Source organism: Camellia sinensis, chromosome 14 (assembly GCF_055761805.1).
Source record: "Camellia sinensis isolate YWXY chromosome 14, ASM5576180v1, whole genome shotgun sequence".
NCBI lineage: Eukaryota > Viridiplantae > Streptophyta > Magnoliopsida > Ericales > Theaceae > Camellia > Camellia sinensis.
This window is the reverse complement of record NC_138974.1, coordinates 80870259-80889771: the sequence shown is the minus strand read 5'-3', so window position 1 is coordinate 80889771 and position 19513 is coordinate 80870259. Positions and strand designations below refer to the sequence as shown.

At 42.0% G+C, this 19513-nt stretch overlaps 1 protein-coding gene and 1 pseudogene across 1 annotated transcript; one reads left to right on the top strand and one right to left on the bottom strand.

Annotated features, from left to right (window-relative positions):
• Positions 1–11928: 11928 nt before the first annotated feature.
• Positions 11929–14107, bottom strand: LOC145807435 (Plant mitochondrial ATPase, F0 complex, subunit 8 protein). Its single transcript, XM_082905621.1, is given in 1 exon segment — positions 11929–14107. A coding segment is annotated over 1 exon segment (480 nt). The 5' UTR covers positions 12680–14107; the 3' UTR covers positions 11929–12199.
• Positions 14108–18553: 4446 nt separating this feature from the next.
• On the top strand, positions 18554–19039 carry LOC114270368 (pectinesterase inhibitor 11 pseudogene; annotated as a pseudogene).
• Positions 19040–19513: the final 474 nt, after the last annotated feature.

Below are 19513 nucleotides of genomic sequence, written 5' to 3'. Positions count from 1 at the left end.
GATATTTGATGGGATTGAGTCGTGAAACCAACATTACGGAGTGAGCTAACAGGTAGTGCCGCAGCTTCCTGGTAACCCATACCAAAGCTAAGCAAGCCTTCTCCAACGGCGTATAGCGAGTCTCATACTCTAGCATCTTCTTGCTCAGATAGTAGATGGCTCTCTCCACCTTGTCCTCTGACTCTTGTGCGAGCATACAGCCCATTGTGGTCTCGGTTACTGAAAGGTACAATCAACGGTCTCCCCGGCTCTGGCGGTGACAACACGAGCGGGTTCTGTAAATATTCCTTGATCTGTTCAAAAGAAGCTTGGCATCGGCCGTCCCATTGGAATTTCTTGCCTTTCTTCAGGAGACCAAAAAGTGGTTCACAAGTCAAGGTTAATTTTGAGATAAACCGTCTTATGAATTGCACTTTACCCAGAAAGCCTCGCACCTCCTTTTCAGTCCTTGGTGGTGGCATTTCTAAGATAGCCTTGATCTTTGAAGGGTCGACCTCGATGCCCCTTTGTGTAATCAGAAATCCCAGCATTTTTTCCGCTGTAACACCGAACGTACACTTCTGAGGATTTAGCCGCAACCGAAATTCTCTGATCCTTTGAAAGAACTTTTGCAAGGCGGTGTAATGGCCCTCTCTTTCTTTGGACTTGACAATCATGTCGTCCACGTACACCTCAACCTCTTTGTGGATCATATCATGCAATATTATAGTCGCGGCTCGTTGATATGTAGCTCCAGCATTCTTTAATCCAAACGGCATCACTCTGTAGCAGTAGGTCCCCCATGGGGTGGTGAAAGTAGTCTTTTCCCTGTCTTCGGGTGCCATCACTATCTGATTGTAACCTGAGAAACCATCCATGAACGAAAGCAAAGCATGCCCCGCTGTGAAATCCACCAACTCATCAATATGCGGCAAGGGAAAGTCGTCCTTCGGACTAGCTCTGTTCAAATCCCTGAAATCCACGCACACTCGGATCCTGCCATCCTTCTTTAGCACTGGGACGATGTTGGCCAACCAAGTCGGGTATTCGGATACCAGCAGGAAGCCTGCGTCGATTTGCTTGGTGACCTCTTCCTTAATTTTGAGAGCCCAGTCGGGGCAGATCCTCCTGAGTTTCTACTTAGCAGGTCGGGCCTCGGGGTCAAGAGGGATCCGGTGCTGTACAATCTCAGGATCGATTCCAGGCATGTCTTCGTAGGACCATGCAAAAACGTCTTTGAAATCTTTTAATAAAGTAACTAAGTGCTCGCGTTCCTCCGAAGACAACGTGGACCCGATCTGGACCAGCCGCGGGTCCTCCTCAGTACCAATAGTCACTGTAGTGATTTCATCAACTAGGGGTTTAACAAATCTTTCCTGCTCTTGTTCAATTAAACGTTGCAAAACCGGAGGAATTTCATCCTCGTTGTTTTCATCAAAATTTTGAAAGTCTGAGTTAATGCAATAAATCAAGGGCACAGAAAAGTACTCAGAAACCACGGCTACTTGATTCTCATTAAGCACATCCAAATCGTCCGATTCTTTGGTTACAACAGACTTAAAAGAGAAAAAAAAAGACGACCTGGACAAGACTGTGGCATCCGGGTTATCATCCCCAGGAATACCAGACTCAGACTTAGTCGAGCTGGAACCTGATTTCGACTCACAAGACTCGGTGGAATCAGATTCCGGCTCACTACCTGACCCGGTGCTGCTGGACAAAAATCTCTCTTCATACTGCCAAATGAGAGAGGGTGCGATAGATGCATCCAAAATAGTTGCTGGTGGGCCTGCAGCCATTTCATTCCTGATCACGCATACCGAGAAGTTATCCCCCAAGCACTCCTGGTTGATCGGAGGATCTGAAAGTAGACATACCAGCGCTGCCCCCATTTCAAGTTCGGTGTCCTTAGACTGCACTTTCTAACTCTGTTTAACCTCAGCTGATGGGTCCGTCTGCTCTTCGGCAACATTATCCCTGGATAATTGCAGGTCGAAGAAGATCTCGAAACCTGGTACGCGCTTCTTCTCTGCGTTTAGCCATGGCTATGGGAAGCCAGAAAATGGAAAATCTTCCCCTTGCCGGACGAAGCGTCTGTTTAGGGTACCCTGAATGGGCCTATGCATCAGCTCAAAAGGCTGCCCGGCCTGCTTTGCTCTGGCTCTTCCAACCATTTCCTTTCCCTTCCTTACCCAGTTCTCTTTGGTGGGCAGATATCCCAAGCCAAAGGTATGAGGGTTGTGTGGCACTTCGGCCAATGCTGCAACGCCCTTCCGGCCACTCCTTCCTAATCCCATCCCGGGGATGTGTTGTAGCTTGTTCATGAGGTATACAGATTGAGCACTGGCATATACTCCCTCATTAACGGCTATGATATTCTGCACAACCCGAGCCTCAGCCAGAGTAAACCCTGATAAGAACACATCCTCCATGCCGTGCTCGATTTCTAAGACTGGTGTAGACACTTCTGGCGGTGGATGGATTGATGAATTTCCGAAAACAATGGCCACCCCCTTCCCGTGAGGGTACTTCAGCATTTGATGCAAAGTGGAAGAGACTGCCTTCACTTGGTGCAACCACGGCCGCCCCAAGAGTAGATTGAAGGTTGCGGGAACGTCCAAGACATGGAATTCAACGTTGTGTTGTCCTGGACCAACTTGGGTCTGAATTTTGACAGTCCCCATCACCTCTCTGCTGGTGTTATTATAGGCTCTGATCACTTGAGTAGTCGGCACGAAGTCCGCGGGCTTCAACCCGATGGCATATGCCATCCTTGACGGGCATACATTAAAGGCGGATCCCGTGTCGATAAGAACCACTGGCACCCACTTGCCTCTACATTCCACGGAGATGTAAAGGGGTTTGTTATGATTTGCGCCCTCAGGCGGCAGTTCTTTATCTGAAAAGGTTAGTGTCGGGGAACCTCCTCCCGGAAAGACCAGTCCAACCAGCTGCTCTGGTATGGTATCTATAGAGAGTTTGGCCTTGTCCATAGCAGATAGGACAGCCTGTCTGTGCACTCGTGAAGCCATAAGCAGTCCCCAGATGGAGATGTCTGCTTGTATCTTCTTTAACTGTTTGAGTACAGCCTCCTCTTCAAGCTGTTTCTCCTTCTGTTTCTCAGCTTCTTTATCCTTCCCCGATGCCTCTGGCTGGTCCAAGTGCGGGGGCTTGAAATACCGCCCGCTTCTCGTCATATGGTCGACCTCTTCGACATACCAGGTGTCGTCTGGCTGATGGTTTCCCCAATCTTCATCTGTGTGGGCAAGACATAAATCATCGTCCTCCCACCATATTCCATCGGCCGCCGACAGACACCTGTCTGGCTTTGGTATGTTTGTACTCTTAGTACTTTCAGCCCATATGCCCGCAGCATCTTCTGTCTTTGTGCACGCAGCACTTTCGGTCCCCTCATGGACTTTGGCTTTTCGGATTCTCTCAGAATCCCAAATCTTTTCTTGTTCTACCTGCGTTAGCGCAGTTTGTTGTTCAGCTTTCCCTGCATTCACAATGCTCCTGTTCTGAGCGAAATTCTTCGTACCGGCGCTCTCCGGCAATGTAATCTGACTTCCGGCCCTTCCGGCCACAGCTAATATTCCTGCCCCTACTGGGCTCTGTTCTTGTTGGGACTCTTCCACCACATCCGGTTGATCATTCAGCCATCCAGTGGCCTCTGCCGATTCCTCATAATCAAACCAGTTGACTGCCGCACCCCCTGATTCTTGGTCATCAAAAAACTGTAGGTTGGCAAAGTCCTCCTCCACAGCCGTCAAATCATTTGCCCCTTGCTCAAATCCACCCCCTGGATCACACACAACTCTTCCTTCTCTGGAAATTCTATACCCAGCCCAATCTGGCCTGTTGACAAGATGTACTCACTCGGATCATAGACTTCCCCAGCAAAACTCTCAGACTGTTCAATCCTAGACTCAACAATTCCATTCTTTTCTGAAGTCTGTCCTGCCCCATCTTCGATGGTCACCACCGTCGGCTCTGGTTGGGTTGTGGAGATGTCCAACATGCACAAAGAGTCGGTGCAATCAGGAAGGAGCACCTCTGGCTTGGGTAGGTGGGATGGGGTGATATAGATACTAGGATCGTAAGATGCGACCCCAGTTTGGATAAAATTGATTCTATTGGGAGGGGGAGCTTGGTTATGCGGTAGGAGAGGATTGGTTGTGACATTGGGTTTGTCGGGAGGCGCAATCACCTGCTTATCCATAAGATCCTGGATCTCGTGACGCAATCTAAAACAACGGTCGGTGTCGTGACTGTGTTGTTGGTGATACGCGCAGTATTTTGCTGGGTCATGAGAGGGAGGGAGTGGATTTGGTAGTGGCCTCGGCTCCAGGGGCTTCAAATGCTTTTTCTTGATTAATACCCCTAGAGCTTTGGACAGGGGCATGTATAAGGGCGTGAAGGTTCTTTGGCCTCTAGGTTGGTATTTGGTGGTCTGCGTGTTGCTTCCGGATGCACCGGAGAAGGGCGTGGCTGCCATGGGTCTTGGAAGGGGAGGGGGAATGGTGGTGACCATGCTCACCTCTGAAGCTCTTGCAGTTGCAGTGCCACTCGGGCCTGCATTGTTGTTACGGTTGAAAGTCCTCCTTGGTTGCTCTCTATCTTGGTCGATCAGACCCTGTTTCATTGCATCTTCAATTTGTACCCCCATCTCGTGCAGATCTGAAAAAGTGGGGAAGGGGAGTACAATCATCTTTTGCATCAATTTTGGCTGGAGATTGCGCACAATCATCTTGATCTGGTCTTTATCGGTGGGCCTTAAAGTCATCATCAAGGCCTTCGCCCTCCACCGGGTTACGAAATCCGAGAAACTCTCCTTGGGCTTCTGCCTTGTTGTTTCGAGATCACGAGTTGTAATCTCAATTTGGGTGTTGTAAGAGTATTGCGCAACAAAGGCTTCAGCCATTTCATCCCAACTCCGCTTGACATCATCCTCCAACTTTGCATACCAGATGGCGGCTACACCCGACAAGGTCCGGCCAAATAGTGAAAGCTTCTGGGGTCTAGTTAGGCCCATTGGCCGCAGTATATCTGAGAATAGCCGGAGGTGGACCATGGGATCCCCAGATCCGTCGAAGTGATCGATCTGCGGCATTTTAAATCTATCCGGTAGCGTCACGACCACATCGGTATATCTGTCCTCGATATCCGGCATAGCCTTTACCCCCTGGGATTTTTTGAATAGCTTCTCGAGCTTGCTCAATTTCAGTGCTGTATGGTCTACCTCGAACTCGAAGGGAGAGTCCGGTTGATTGACAGGCGTCGGTGCCTTAGATAGCTGGGGCAGAATTGGGGGCGGAGCTGGCCCTGTTGGTATGTTCGTATCTGCCTGGACATTTGGTGCCTCCTCGGGTGCTGGGATTCCCGGTGGGGGAGGAACCGGGTGTGAAGCAGATGCTCCGATTTGTTGTTGCAGCCTGGCAATTAATTCTGCTTGCTGGGCCATGATCTCAGCCTGTTGTTTGGCAAACTCATCCCGGCGAACAGCGTCCTGCTTTATGGCTCTCATGGTCTCTTGCATCTGATGCATCATTTCCTCAACTCCTGTCGGTACCGTCATACTGCCCTGATTTGTCTGAACTATTGGCAGGCCTATTTCTATAGCAACAATCGGGATCTCAATCTGACTGTCTACTGATGGGGTAATCCACTGCTCTGGCAATCTCTGCTTGGATACACTGCGTTTTCTTGGCATCCGTCTGATAACTGGGGGTAGAGAGTGAAATACTGGTTGTCCGTCAACCAGATCCTCGGATCGATTGAGTCGACGACCTCTTGTCCAGGGTGCTTGGGGAATATCTACTTGGTCGGAAGCAATTGTGCTAAAACTGTCCTAGCAAAAGATAAATAAAGCAATAAGGAAATAAATAACCAGATAAACGAACAGCATAACAGCTTAAAATAAATACACAACACACAGCTGGGCATAACAACACACGGTCGATAAGCTGAATACACATTGTCCTCAAACACTGATCATTGTCCCTGAATCACTGTTCCCCAAGACTGAATCTGATACCCACGGATAACTGATTTCTCAAACACTGACTGATGCCCGTAGGCCTGATGCCCAAACTCATAAACTGATACATGTAACCCCTGTAGAGACACACTCTGACAGCACATAACAGATAATTGAGAGCCAAAACACCCCTATGTTGGGGGAGGGTTTCCCTGTCTTATTTTGTCAGGAGCTAGGGTTTCACTACGCATGCATCGGTTTCAAACAACTTATATCGGGTAAGCAACCTGTCCTAGTTTGGAATGGTCACTATGGATCCGAATATGCACTAGGTCGAATGGTCGAAGAGGGTGCCCTGGTAAAACTGGGGTTTGTGTTCCCATACTGGCAGAGCCCATAACTGGTCAGCCTTATGGTCATGCCTTGACAAGACAAGCCTCTGGCAAACCGTTCAGGAATAGCAGATGGCAAACACGGTGTCCTAGGCGCACCAATGCACATGCAATGCAAAGAAACACACAAGTGTAGTCAAAACAAGATATCATGAGTTCGAGTCAAGTTCTCTAAATCCCCAGTAGAGTCGCCAGAAACTGTAGATGTCCCCGAACGCCCCGGGAGGATGAGGTCCCGTTCCGTTCGTATTGGGCTTACTACAGTTCAGATTCTCAAATTGTCACGGTTCTAAATCTGAACCAAAGAGTCCAAATCCGGCAAATCATTTTGAGAAAATAGATTTTTTTTGAAAGAAGTGCCAAACATGGACTGCTTTGCCAGATACAGAGTCGCCACCTAAATATTTTATTTTGGGAAAATTTAGGAAACCCTAACTCGTTGCCTAAGGGCACGTGTTCGTCATCACCAAAGTTACCTCGGCTCGGGAACTTGGGTACGATTGGAGAAGGTCACTTCGTGAGCACCCCCGCTCGCCCGATCAAAGATCGGCCTCTACTAACCATGATATCGGGTTTTGAAAACATTATGTGTTCTTATTCCGGTTATTAGCCTAGATTTACTATGCGATATGCACAGCTTACAAGTATAGACTGGGTCGCCTGAATTGGAACAAAACATTTCATGTTTGTTTGTTTGAAAATGGTTTGATGGTGCTACTCGCAAGTAGGCTAAGACGTGGATTTGCCACCCTCGGGTGGGCTTAGAAAACATGATTTTGCCACTATCTAGTGGTCTTAAAACTCACAATCAATGCATTGTTCCAATCCAAATAACCCAACCTTCACCCACAGGCACTCAAGCAGATATATCATATAAGCACAAAGCCTCATGGTAAGCATGTTATCATGGCAGTCACTCACATGCATGCAAGAATGATAAAGCATAAAACTTACCGAGTACTCCAAGCCAAAACAGAAGCTAGGTTAGAAATCCATGTATAATCCTAACTATACAGAAATGCCCAATGCAACACATGCAAAAATGCAACTATAGCAGGCTCGGCTATTCTAAACATGGCATATGAAATGCTACAGCTAACATGTATTCAACTTGGAATTGGAAATACAATGCAGTTAGTATGATGCGCCAAGCCTGGTGAATGCAAGACAGATGAAATGAATGCAAACATGCTATCATACTGTATGCTAATTGAAACATGCCATAATCTAACCATCATAAGCGGGTAAATAAAAGGGAGAAAGACGTGGGGTTGGAAGACATACATCACACACGCACACTTATTACAACATTGCCCTCGCGCAGAGGGTCCGAATAAATAATATATAGTCCCAAACGAATAATTACAGTCCAAATACGTACAAAACCCTAATTAATTAACAAATTAAATTAGGAAAGCAATAAATTGGCATGCAAGCCAGGGACTGCCTCAAATCTGCTTCGGATGATGAATGATGCATGCTCGGGTTGCCTTGTGCGGAGAATCCCTGGCGATGCCCCTGTTTGCCTCTGTTTGCAATGGTTCTTGGAATGCGTGTCAAACTCCGGAAAGCTGTCGATTTCTGATTTGCTGCAACAGAGAGCAACAAAGGGGCATGGCAAAGTATTTTCACATATGTATGCATGACTACTCCTCAGGGAGTGTAGTCCTCGATCCTCGTGCCACCAATCACGCATATCGATGCATGATGGCCGAGGAGTCGAATTGCACAACTCAATATGAAATGAATACACATATAAACACAACAAGATCTAAACTCCATCATGGATAATCCGGAGTGTCGGTGACTGGGAATTGAGACACGTTCCGTCACTCGAAGTACGAAACGTCCCTCGTTTCCTGTGCTCAGGCTAACTCCTATCCCAAACACAATGCAATATGCATGACATGCATGAATGTAATTTTAACATGCAACCTAGCATACACAATGCTATGAAATGGCATACACGATGCACGAGGTAACATGGCATACACAATGCGCTAACATACAACCTAGCATACACAATGCTATGAAATGAAATGGCATACACAATGCACAATGGACTTACACGAACATGAGTGGACCTCAGCCACACTCACATCAGTAGCCATGAGATGAAAATGAGACTCTCGAAATATGTGCACGCATGCACGCAAACCGAGGACCGAACTTAAGGCAACAAATGCCACTCCAACAAAGCATGGCAAGGCTTGGAATATGGTATGTAAACATGCAAATTTTAGGGCTGAAATGTGATACAAAACAGCCCCGAAACATGGAAACATGGCACCCGATACATGGAATGAACCCCGAAATTCGAACTAGGCACATGGAATGACTTATAGCTATGCAAAGCATGCATTATTTGATCATGAAGCATGAAGACAGATGCAAGACAATCCCAAAACATGCATATTTCCAGTTTATAACAAGCCTAAAAAAAGAACACAAATAGGGCTAATCTATCATGCAAAAATGGCCCTAAAAGAGAGATTGAACACAAAGGGACAGCAGCTGGCCCCAAATGGAAAAGATCCCTTGAAAAAAGTTGAAGAGGGCCTCAAAAAAAGACACTTTTCAGTTTACATCAAGCCACAAAAATAATCACAAATAAGGCCAAACTATCATGCAAGAAAAGGCCTAAAAGAGGAGTAAAGAGACAAGTGGTAGCTTATATTCTCAAACAGAGGAGAGCCCTTCAACAATGTTGAAGAGGGGCTCAAAAAAAGATATTTCACAGTTTATGGAAAAGTCCAAAACAGCTCATAAATAAGCCTAAAATACTATGCAAAAATTGGCCTAAAGGAGAGATAAAGTGGCAAGTGATAGTAGGAGACCTCAAACAGAGGAGAGCCCTTCAACAATGTTGAAGAGAGGCTCAAAAAAAGTTATTTTACAGTTGATGACCAAGTCCAAAACAACTCACAAATAAGCCTAAAATACTATGCAAAAATTGGCCTAAAAGAGAGATAAAGAGGCAAGTGGGAGTAGGAGACCTAAAACAGAGAAAGACCCTTAATCAAACATGGATATGAGCACAAAATATGACTATTTACAGTTTGGGTCGGAGCCCAAAAATGCTAGCAAGTATGGCTTAGATAGAAAGCAAAATTAGGCAAGAAAGAGGGAAAATGGGACTCACCCTTGTAGACCAATGGACCAGCAACTCTTGGACCAATTTTGGGAGCTCTTCACCTCTGGAAAGAAGCCTCAAGTTTCTGGAATGAGGGATGGAGGCCTTGTGCTATGAGGTGTAGGGTAAATGGTGTAGGACTAAGGGTGTTTTGAGGGTTGGAATAGAGAGAGAGGGAGATTTAATGCAAGAGCTCCAAACAAATTTTTGTAACCCTCAAACAAGGAGCTGAGGGGCTGGTTTTATAGAGGAGAGGAGAGGAGACGAGAAAATGGGGGAAAATGAAATTCAAATTTTCCCCCCCAAAAGACCTCCCATCGGATATAGGATCTGGGGGGAAACAGAGGGTGCAGCTGTAAGGAACCAGGTGAGAGGGTCATGGCCGGCCAGGTTCAGAAGGTTCAGGGGGCCGGTCGGCCACCTCCCATGGTCGGCCGACCAAGGGTCAAAAGGGTTAATGACAATTGCTGGTCGGCCACCTCAAAAAGGTGGCCTCCCATGTGTGCACAACACAACTATGTAGTCAAAACCCAAAAAAAGTGAACTAGGAGAGAGAAAAGACCATTTTTTAGAGGGGTTCAAAAGGGTTAGGCACAATTACTGGTCGGCCACCAAATATTGGTGGCCTCCCAGGTGTGTACAACACAAATATGGGGTTTAGGGTTCAAGAAAGTGGCCCCGGGGTGGTCAACATTGGCTTTTAAGTGAGAAAAATGGGCGTCGGAGAGCGATGAAGAAATAAAGCTGGCTTTTCAAAACAATTGCTGGCCTCCCACCCTCCTACAAGCTTCCTAACAATGAAAATAAGGCCTCCACCAAAAATGAACCTAAACCGATGCAAAACGAAGGTTCGGGGGCCAAAACACGTGGTCTGGGGGCCCGAAAACTGACTGTTAAGCACCGGAGGTGGCGTTTGACCACGAAGTTGGTCTCTCGGACCCTAGTGTCCCTCAAAAGGGAGTAAATAAGGTGTATACCAAAAACCGGAGCAAGCGGAGGTGGTTAGGTGGTCCCGAACCGAGGCACACGGCCGTTGGCTCCGAAAAAAATCAGAAACCGGGCTCCAAACAGAAAAAATGGCCTACGACCACGAAACGTAGCCTACGGCCACTGAGAGATGATCTACGAGACCTCTCCATCCCTTCAGGAAGAGAAAACAGAGAAAATAGAGCCTGGTTCGCAAATCGAGGCAAGACATGAAAGAGTCCAGAAGTCCAGAAGCAAGGCTTGCAGCCGGGACTCTGAAACTTCTGGACGAGCACAATATGCAATATCACCGAACGCTCAATCAGTGACGTCTGAGTCTTAAGGTCGGTCAGAAATGGGGTGTCTACACACATATTGGTCGACAATGTAACTAGGAAATGCTTTTAATGTCAGATATGTCTGTGTGATTCAAAAAAAAGTAAGTCTAGTGTAGTCCCCATTAGAATGAGGTCTGGGAGGGATAGATTGCGTATAAACCTATCATTTGGTATAATTTGTACAAAGTGACTGTCCTCAAATTCGAGTTACAACCTCAATTCTCTTATTTTTGTTAAAGGTCACACATTGGTATTCCATTAATAAATGATCAATGTTCAAACTACTAGTATTCTGTAAAACAATTACAATGGGGAACATTCAATTTTTTGCACTTCCCCTTTTTTTACTTCATCGTTTCTGCACAAGTGTATGTTTGTGTATAGCATTGATCCTAAAATATTCATTTGTTCTAAGGATTCCCTACTGCCAAATGCAGCATGGAGGCACCTGCATGGAAAATGGGGCTAAGTTTCCTGCAAATAAAGAAGCAAAGCTTCCCTGCTGCAGTTCACTCTTTTGTGGTACATTTTTGCTAATTTTATTATATTTAAGCATGTACTTCATCAATTTTAAACATGCATTAGATCTTCCTCTACCTTTCACAAACTATCACAAGATTCATGCATCAAAAAAATGGATTTATTGTAAATGATATCTTATAATCTTTGATTATTTAGCAATCAAATTTGTTCTTTTGTATTAAAAAAGTCCATGTATCAAAATATTTGTTAGCCTCTCTCTACTGACAAATTTTACTACTGTAGTTCCTTATATAAGCAAAGAGATGGGTTTCCACTGGAGATACAGCCTCTGGAATAATTGATCCTAGCTTGCCTCAGTTCATTTCCATTGCTGCAGTTTCATCTTTTGCTCTTGGAGCCACTTTGAACACTTTGGTTTTCCCCCAGTTGGGTTGGGTAATTTAGTCTCTAATGTTCTCTTGTTATAGGAAAACTGAACCCTATTAAACTTGCCAACTTTCCAGAGGTAAACTTTGATGTATGCAAGTAGATGATTTTCTATTTTCGCTAGAGATTATAATACAAAATTCTATAACAAACTTTCTTCTTTCTTGTGCACAAACTGTGCTTTTGGATAGCAAAGAGTTCTTATCTCCTGTTAGTATCCCTTTTGAAGCCAATCTGGGCCATCATTTGTTGATTGGCTTCCGCCTGTTCCACCTCTTGCAAGGCTTCCCATAAAACTTCTTGGCTTATCCCAGGGGTCTCCACCCGGGGGGGACTGGCTTGCTGCGTTATTGGGCCAACGCCCGTAGATGAGGCTGGAAGCGGGGAAACACCAAAGATGGTACTGTTTACCAACGGAAAGCATGGGAGAAAGAAAGAAAGAAAGAAGGGTGAATAAAAAGCAATCAAAGTGCCCCTTGCAGCTTCTTTCTCAAAGTTGAGATTAAAAAACGATGCTTCCTTGGCCGTGTGGAACATGGATTAGCATTATGTCATTCCTACAGGGGATCCCCCATTCAGGATTGGAAGAAGTGCTATATGAGGACTTCGAGATCAAATAGAATATGTTTCTTTCCATTCCTCGTGAGCCACTTATTTTTCCGAAACAAGAGATCAAAGTGATTTACCTCCTTTTTCCCAATAAGTCGACGGCGTTACACCATTGGGATACTTCGAATAAACTGGAGTACATATAGGATACACCGGTGCTAAAACCTTTTAGCAAGATATCTTCCAAATTCTTGGGGTCGTTGCTCCGGATGTTGTTCTCCCGGTGTGAAACCAGTTGGTTCCGTAGTTTTAGAATTCTGCTGATCCCAAGTACTCCATCTCCATCATTGCAATTGGGAATATAGAAAGTAAAGAGGAAAAGGCATGACCAGAAGAATTGTGTGAAATAAGTAAATTTATCCAGTTGAGGCATTCTTGATTGAGAAACAAAAATTCCCTCCAGACAGCTTAACTCCGTCAAGCCTGTACGAGTAGTGAAGAACTATAGAGAACCTTTTTTTTTTTGGTTGTTGACCAACGGAAAGCATGGAAAAAAAGAAAAAAGGGAGGTGGAGAAGGTCTGGAAAGACCTCACTTATAGGGTTTATAAAGGTCCTTCAGTGTTTCTGGGTTTTCCATAAGTAGGGTTATCCAAGTCCGATGGTCGGACACGGTCGGCTCAATTTCTAAGGTTTTGATAATGTCCTTAGCGCACTCCGAGTATAGGTTTAGTGCTTCTTCTGAGTGCGAAAGCTTCCATTTCGGCCGACCACGCTCACAGTAATGCCGCAACTGTTCGCGAACCAATAAATGTAATTCTTCCTTCGTTCTTCTCAGTTCTTCTGGATCCTGATCTACAGAAGTTTGGGAGGAGCCGGCCGCCTCTGTGTTCGGGGGCCCATTCACTGAGGATGATGAAGAATCGGGCATCGGCTCCAACAAAACTCTTTCGTCAAAACTATCCCAATCGACCGGCCCCGAGTTTGATGGGCCGGAAGGCGCCGGAAGAGGAAGTGCCCCCCCACTTAAAATAAAAAAAGAGAAGACCGCAGACAAATGAATACCAAAATGATAAACCAAATAGACGCGCAAAAAATAGCAAAAGAAAGAGACGAAAAATAGAATGGATAGATACATCAGAAAGACAAGGCGAAAGCCGTACTTTTTCTTCAAACGAAAACAATAATGACGATAAAGAAAAATAAAACCTAAAATCAGCATTCCAAAAAGTACGAGATTCCTACCTGTGGTCATTATAGAGGTTCCTTCTGATCCTAGAAAACGGGCGAAAAGAATGGCTAAAGCACTACTGATAATCCTCAAACGAATATTCATGAGGTTGGACTTTTGTTCATTCGCTCTGTTTGCGAAGCGGCATACCGAAAAAAAGAAAAGCGTTAGCGGCCTCCTCAGGGCAAAGAAATCCGGAAAGAGCGCATCGAGAGAGATCCAATCGTCAACGTCTTGCTTTTGCACTAGGTTACAGAAGTTTTTCTTTCTAGATGATATAAATCAATATGTGAATTCCACCTCTCTTTCCTCTTGTAGTTAAGGAAAGCGATTTCAGTCAAGATCCAATCCAGGTTTCTTGTAAAAAAAAGAAAAAGAATTCTTTTCGATCTCCCATACCGGCGGTACACTGAACACCGACAAAATCTAAACACTTTCGTCTGTCTTGTGTGTTTTTTTCTCGTCGTGCTTTTCCGTGGACGGTCAACAATCACTTCCAATGCCGTTATTGCGAGAGAGTGAACGAGGGCCTTCTTTCCGATCGTCGCCTCTCGAAAGCAAAAAAAGCCCTATCGAATCGAAGAAGGCTGCCTTGTCTCTTTGCGTCGCATAAGCCATCTTATTTTATACGATATTCGCCTCGTTTGCGTTGCATTATTATTTTTCTCGATAGCGAGCAGTACCAATTCCAGACCAACTTCCATCAGACTCCGAAAATTCTTAACTATGGCAGCGCGCGCAACAAGACTAAAGACAGAGTAGGAGAATGACGAAAGTGGGGCACCAAAGGAATGTCTGCTACTCTCATGGGAGCCGTGTTAAGAAAAGGCATTCAGTCTTTCAAACCATCTATTAGCATTTTGTTATAATCAGTTTGGCCTCATGGCTTTTCTGTTAGTCTAGTTTTTTCTGCAAAAGGCATGTGTGCAAAAAAGAATTTGCTTCCAGGCATTGTCAGTATTCCACCACATGTTCTGATATGTATTTGATTTTCTTTTCCCCCTTCTATAAGCATCTTGCAAAGTTGAAACTCACATCAACTATAATATGTCTATTTTGATATTTTAGTTCAATTCACCTATCTTTCACAAATTTAATCTGAGTGGATGCCTCAAATTTGTGAGAAATCTTTATCCTAGATACTTCTTTGTTCCACAAATCTATGAAATGACTTATTAGAGAAAATATCTATATAGTTGTTAATTTGTTTATGCCTACTTTTTTATTTACCTGAAGGGAGTCCCATTATCCCATACAAGTTTGCATTTAGCAGATCCAAATCTTCTCCATTACATAGTTGTGATGGACGATCTCTATTACATTATCCAGTGGTTTTAAAATAGTCATATCAAGTTATCATTATTTCAAATTAAGAAAAAGTCATTACAACTATTGACTTTTTTTCTCATTTTTTTTTAAATTTTATAAATATTTTATTATTACTATTATCATTTTAAAACTATTAGATAATGTAATGTAGAGGATCTCAATACACATTTGCAACTTGAATGCGGAGAAATTGATGTGTAGCAATATTTTTTTGATGCAAAGTCCATTAGCACTCTGATGTATAAATGGCAGCTTAGTGCACAAGGATCCCATCGCTGTGGTTTGTGAAGGGTTAGATGTATGCAACCTTCCACATGTGGAGAAGCTAATTCCGTGTTTCGTACTGATGAATGGAAATAAGGAAGTGGAGTAAAACTTGGGGATTAGATTAGAGGCTCAAAACAATAAATTAATTGTGTGGGAAGGGAGTGTTTGTCCAAAATTCATGCTTAAAGCATTTGATTCTCTACAATTACTATATTTCATCAGTATCCTTGCTTAACATATTATTTTTTCTTTTTCTTTGTTTATGATTTTATTCCTCAGAGGAAGTCAATGGACAAGAGCTTATGTGATGGAATTTCATAATTTGATGACTTCATTTCCAATGGAATTAAGAGACCAGTTGGAAGAAGCACGATTTTCATTCCTTCAAGGTGGATACGTAGAAGATTTTGAACTGGAAGGTAACTTTGTTTGCTTTTTTGGCATCATTGTTTGTAGTAGTAATGAATTTTTTTGGAAATAATTAAGAGAAGCAATGGTAGAGTCATGAATAATCTATTCAGACTTGGCAAGAGAGCAAGAAACAATTAAAAGATTGGTAAAACTTCTTATTATTTAGTTTATAATGTTTTTGAATAAAGAGTAAATTTCATTGTACCAAAAGATGACATAGTTTGAAATTATCTCATGCAAAATAGATTAAGTTGCCATCAGATGCCTTTGAATTAGCTAAGCTAAATAAGTAGGGGACTAGAATGTCTCCTCCCTCTTGGAATTATTCTATTTTTCATTGTATTTTTGAATATTGATTCTCCTCTTTTAGATTTCTTTTCTTTCCTTCTTATTTTCAAGAGTATTTGTAGAGGATAGGTCATTTTTTGGTACCATAGTAGGTCTAAGAATGAGAATTTACTTTGAGTATGGATACATTGTTTCAAATTTTTTGCTCAATTTTTATTTGCAAAGATGCTTTCAAATAAAAAAAGGGTTCTGTGAACATATGGGCTTTGTATTTTATAATGGATTATAATGAACCGTTTATTTTACTTTTGTTAACTGCAATTTTGAACTTTGAGGTCAGGTTTTCCAACAAGAGGAGATTGATGCATCTTTTACCATACCTTGAGAATATGCAATGGCAATTGATTTTGGTCGCTAAAGTTATATTGTATTTTTATGATTTTCCAACAAGAGGATATTGATGCACCTATTTTTGCCAATATGGCAATTTTGTTCTTCCGGGTTGTGAAGAAAGAAGCTGAACAGAAATCCACTTCATACCTCAAATTATATACCTGTTTGTTTCCTTTAATAGGCCCCTTTCCCAGATCAGTAAGGATTATCTGGTGATAAATGTTGTTTACAATAAAATTATTTATATTGATTGTCCCAGCCTTATTACTATGGCCATTTTGATTTTTAGATTAGAAAACACTCTCCGAAAGGCTGAGGGAAATTCTTTACCAGGTGATTATTTATTTTTTCTACTTGTTTTCCATGTCCATTAATTTACTTGGGGGAAAACTTTCTCTCTTATTTATTGATTTATTTATTTATTTCCTGTTTTTCTGTAGGTAAGATGGATAAAATCATACATAACCCAAATTTACCTTTTTGCTATTTTTTCTACATAGGACAAAAATATGGTAAATGTAATTAATGTTTCTAATATTTTGAATATTTGAATGCGTGGGCTATCAGAGACCAGTGAGGAAAATGAAGACAAAACTCCTGCCTTAGTGAAAGCAACAGAGAAGGCTCTTCAGGTGAGCGACAAGGACCCTAAATCTATAATTAAAGGAACAGCTAAATTTGGGATAGAGTATCTTGCATCTCGATCTTATCACAGTCTTAACATTCAAAGCAACAGTTCCTTAATGCTTCACTCTCTTATCTCGATCTTATTTATATTGGTTCGATTTTCACTCTCTTATTGTTCTTAATGCTTGAAATGGTTCGCTTATTTTTTATTTTTTTCTTGTTGCTGCAATTCTTGTTCCTTCAATTGATATTAGTGCTCAGTGGAAGACTTGGAAGCTGCTGCAAAGTTGTATATTTCTTATTGGTTAGAACTAACAACTATTCCATATGGTTCACCCCTGGATGCCGCAAAAATGTTTTGGCTTGTAGCCCTTGTAAAAGTCACTCTAAAGCAACAGCTAAGATGAGAGCCTTGAAGGTTGTAATTATTAAAACAGCTTATGGGGTTCTGTGCAAATTTTTTGGCATATCACCTCTTTTAAATGTTGTTCATCTCACACTGATGAGAGCTACTTTTGAAGTTAAAGTAATTTGACTTCTTCTTGACCATTTTGATTTCAATTGATGTATTTAAAATTTGAACATGAATTATTTTTTTGTTTGGGTATGCAATACATTGTTTCTTATTTTAATTTTGTTTCCAAGCTTAGTTTATTTATTATTTTAATAAACATAAATTATTAGTTCTTAATAATTGTTTATGACAGGTATTTTTTTGGTTCAACCATATAAAATTAGTACAATTTAAATAAAAAAAGGGGCTATGGCGGCATTTTTTAAATGTCACTATATCCCAACCTCAACGGCTAGATTTTTAGAATGTATAAATGTCTATGACGGCATTTTTCAAACGTCGCTAAAATATCATGTGATGTCATCTTATCGTTATGTAGAACTTTTAGCGACGTTTTTAGAAAATGCCGCCTAGAGTAATATAGCGACGTTTCTAAAGCGCCATAAGGTTATAGCGACAGCCGCATCTTCGGCGTTTGGTGCTAAAAGTCACAAAAAGATTTGAGGGCGTTTTTGAGACATAAACGCTGCTAAAACCCCTATTTCTACCAGTGTTATGTAATATTATTTTCAATTGGTAGCAGAAAGCACATGCAATGTGCATGCATAGAAAATGAATAGGTTAGTGATGTGCTATGTAAATGAGGGTTTAGAAACAAATTCTTTGTAAGATACGATCAACAAAATTTACAATACGCTTTTAAGATTCTTATTAACAATGATATTGTAAGGCTAGTTAATTTTTTCATTACGGAATCTACATCGCAAGTATAAGAAGTTATCATTATAGAAACACATGAGGTTGCATTACATTAAGAAAGTTGTTACGTATCACCAAATGAATTTCACTAAGTTTTTCACATTATACGTGAATTTACACGACAAATATGACTGGTTTGTATGAGTTGACGCAACTATCAAGTTCGATATTGTGTATATTAAGTCATAATATCATTTATCAATTTTAGAAACTTTGAACAAAATATGACTACACTTGGAGTCGAATGCCTATTTTGTGCATCTATACTCTAAATAAAGTAAATGCCAAAATTGGTATCGTACATGGTCAAATTGGTGACACGGTATTCACCAAGGATGATCCGCAACTTACATTAGAACAAAAATAGACCAAGGCATGCTCTATAAAATGTTGCCATAGAGACCTCTTAACCTTTATCCTCCTCATTTAACAAATTCACTCTGTTCTAAACCATCCTCCTCAATTAACAAATCCACACTGTTCTAATACATGGCAAGACCTACTCTTCAATTGCTTCTCTTGGCCCTCTATGTCTTGTACATTTCTGGTACAGGTGAATCCGCAGCCCTGGCAAATATTGTTAAGGCTCGCACTACGTTGACGACGAGTTTAGCAACGGCTGGATCCATAAAAGCTAATATATTGAAGCTAAAAACCCTTAAGGGACTCAAGGCCACAGATTCCAAAGTCTTGAAGGATTGCTTGGGTAATGTTGAAGAAAGTGTGGACAAACTTAGCCAATCAGTACGAGAAATTAAGTTCTTGGGCCAAGTCAAAGGTGACAAGTTTGTTTTTCACCGGGGCAATGTGCAAACTTGGACTAGTACTGCCTTAACTGAAATAAATGATTGTGAGGAAGGATTGTCGGGCAAAGCTCTAGATAGAAAAATTAAGGGCTCCGTACAAGGACAGGTCACTAATGCTAAGAAACTCATTAGTAATGCACTAGCAACAATTAACCAATTGGCACAATGAGCCATACCAACAATGTTTGAAGTACAAGAGGTTCAGATGACATAGAGTATGAGGGGGATCGACTTTATGTCGTTTGTTTTTACTATGAAGATTGTATTTTGAGACCTGATATAAGAACTTAAAAATATGCGATATGACATGCGGTTAAAAAAATCGCAAGTGTTAGTTCCTTGTGATGCCTTAGCCATTTCTATATTATATTACTTATTGGTCCAAGTGGTACTTCAATCCATGATGAAACTCAAAGATTTTACTTTTTTCTTTTTGTCAATCTTTTTCTTTCTTTGTCATTTGAGCTAAAAACGTAATATTTTTTTTATTATTTTACTTTGGATCGATGACAAATGGCACAGTTGAATTTTAAACCAAATTATAGCATTTTGAATTTTATAGAATGACAAAATATAGATTGACATTGCCGAAATACAAAATCATTAGAGAAGTTCTAAATTTGTCAAATCAATTAATCTAAGC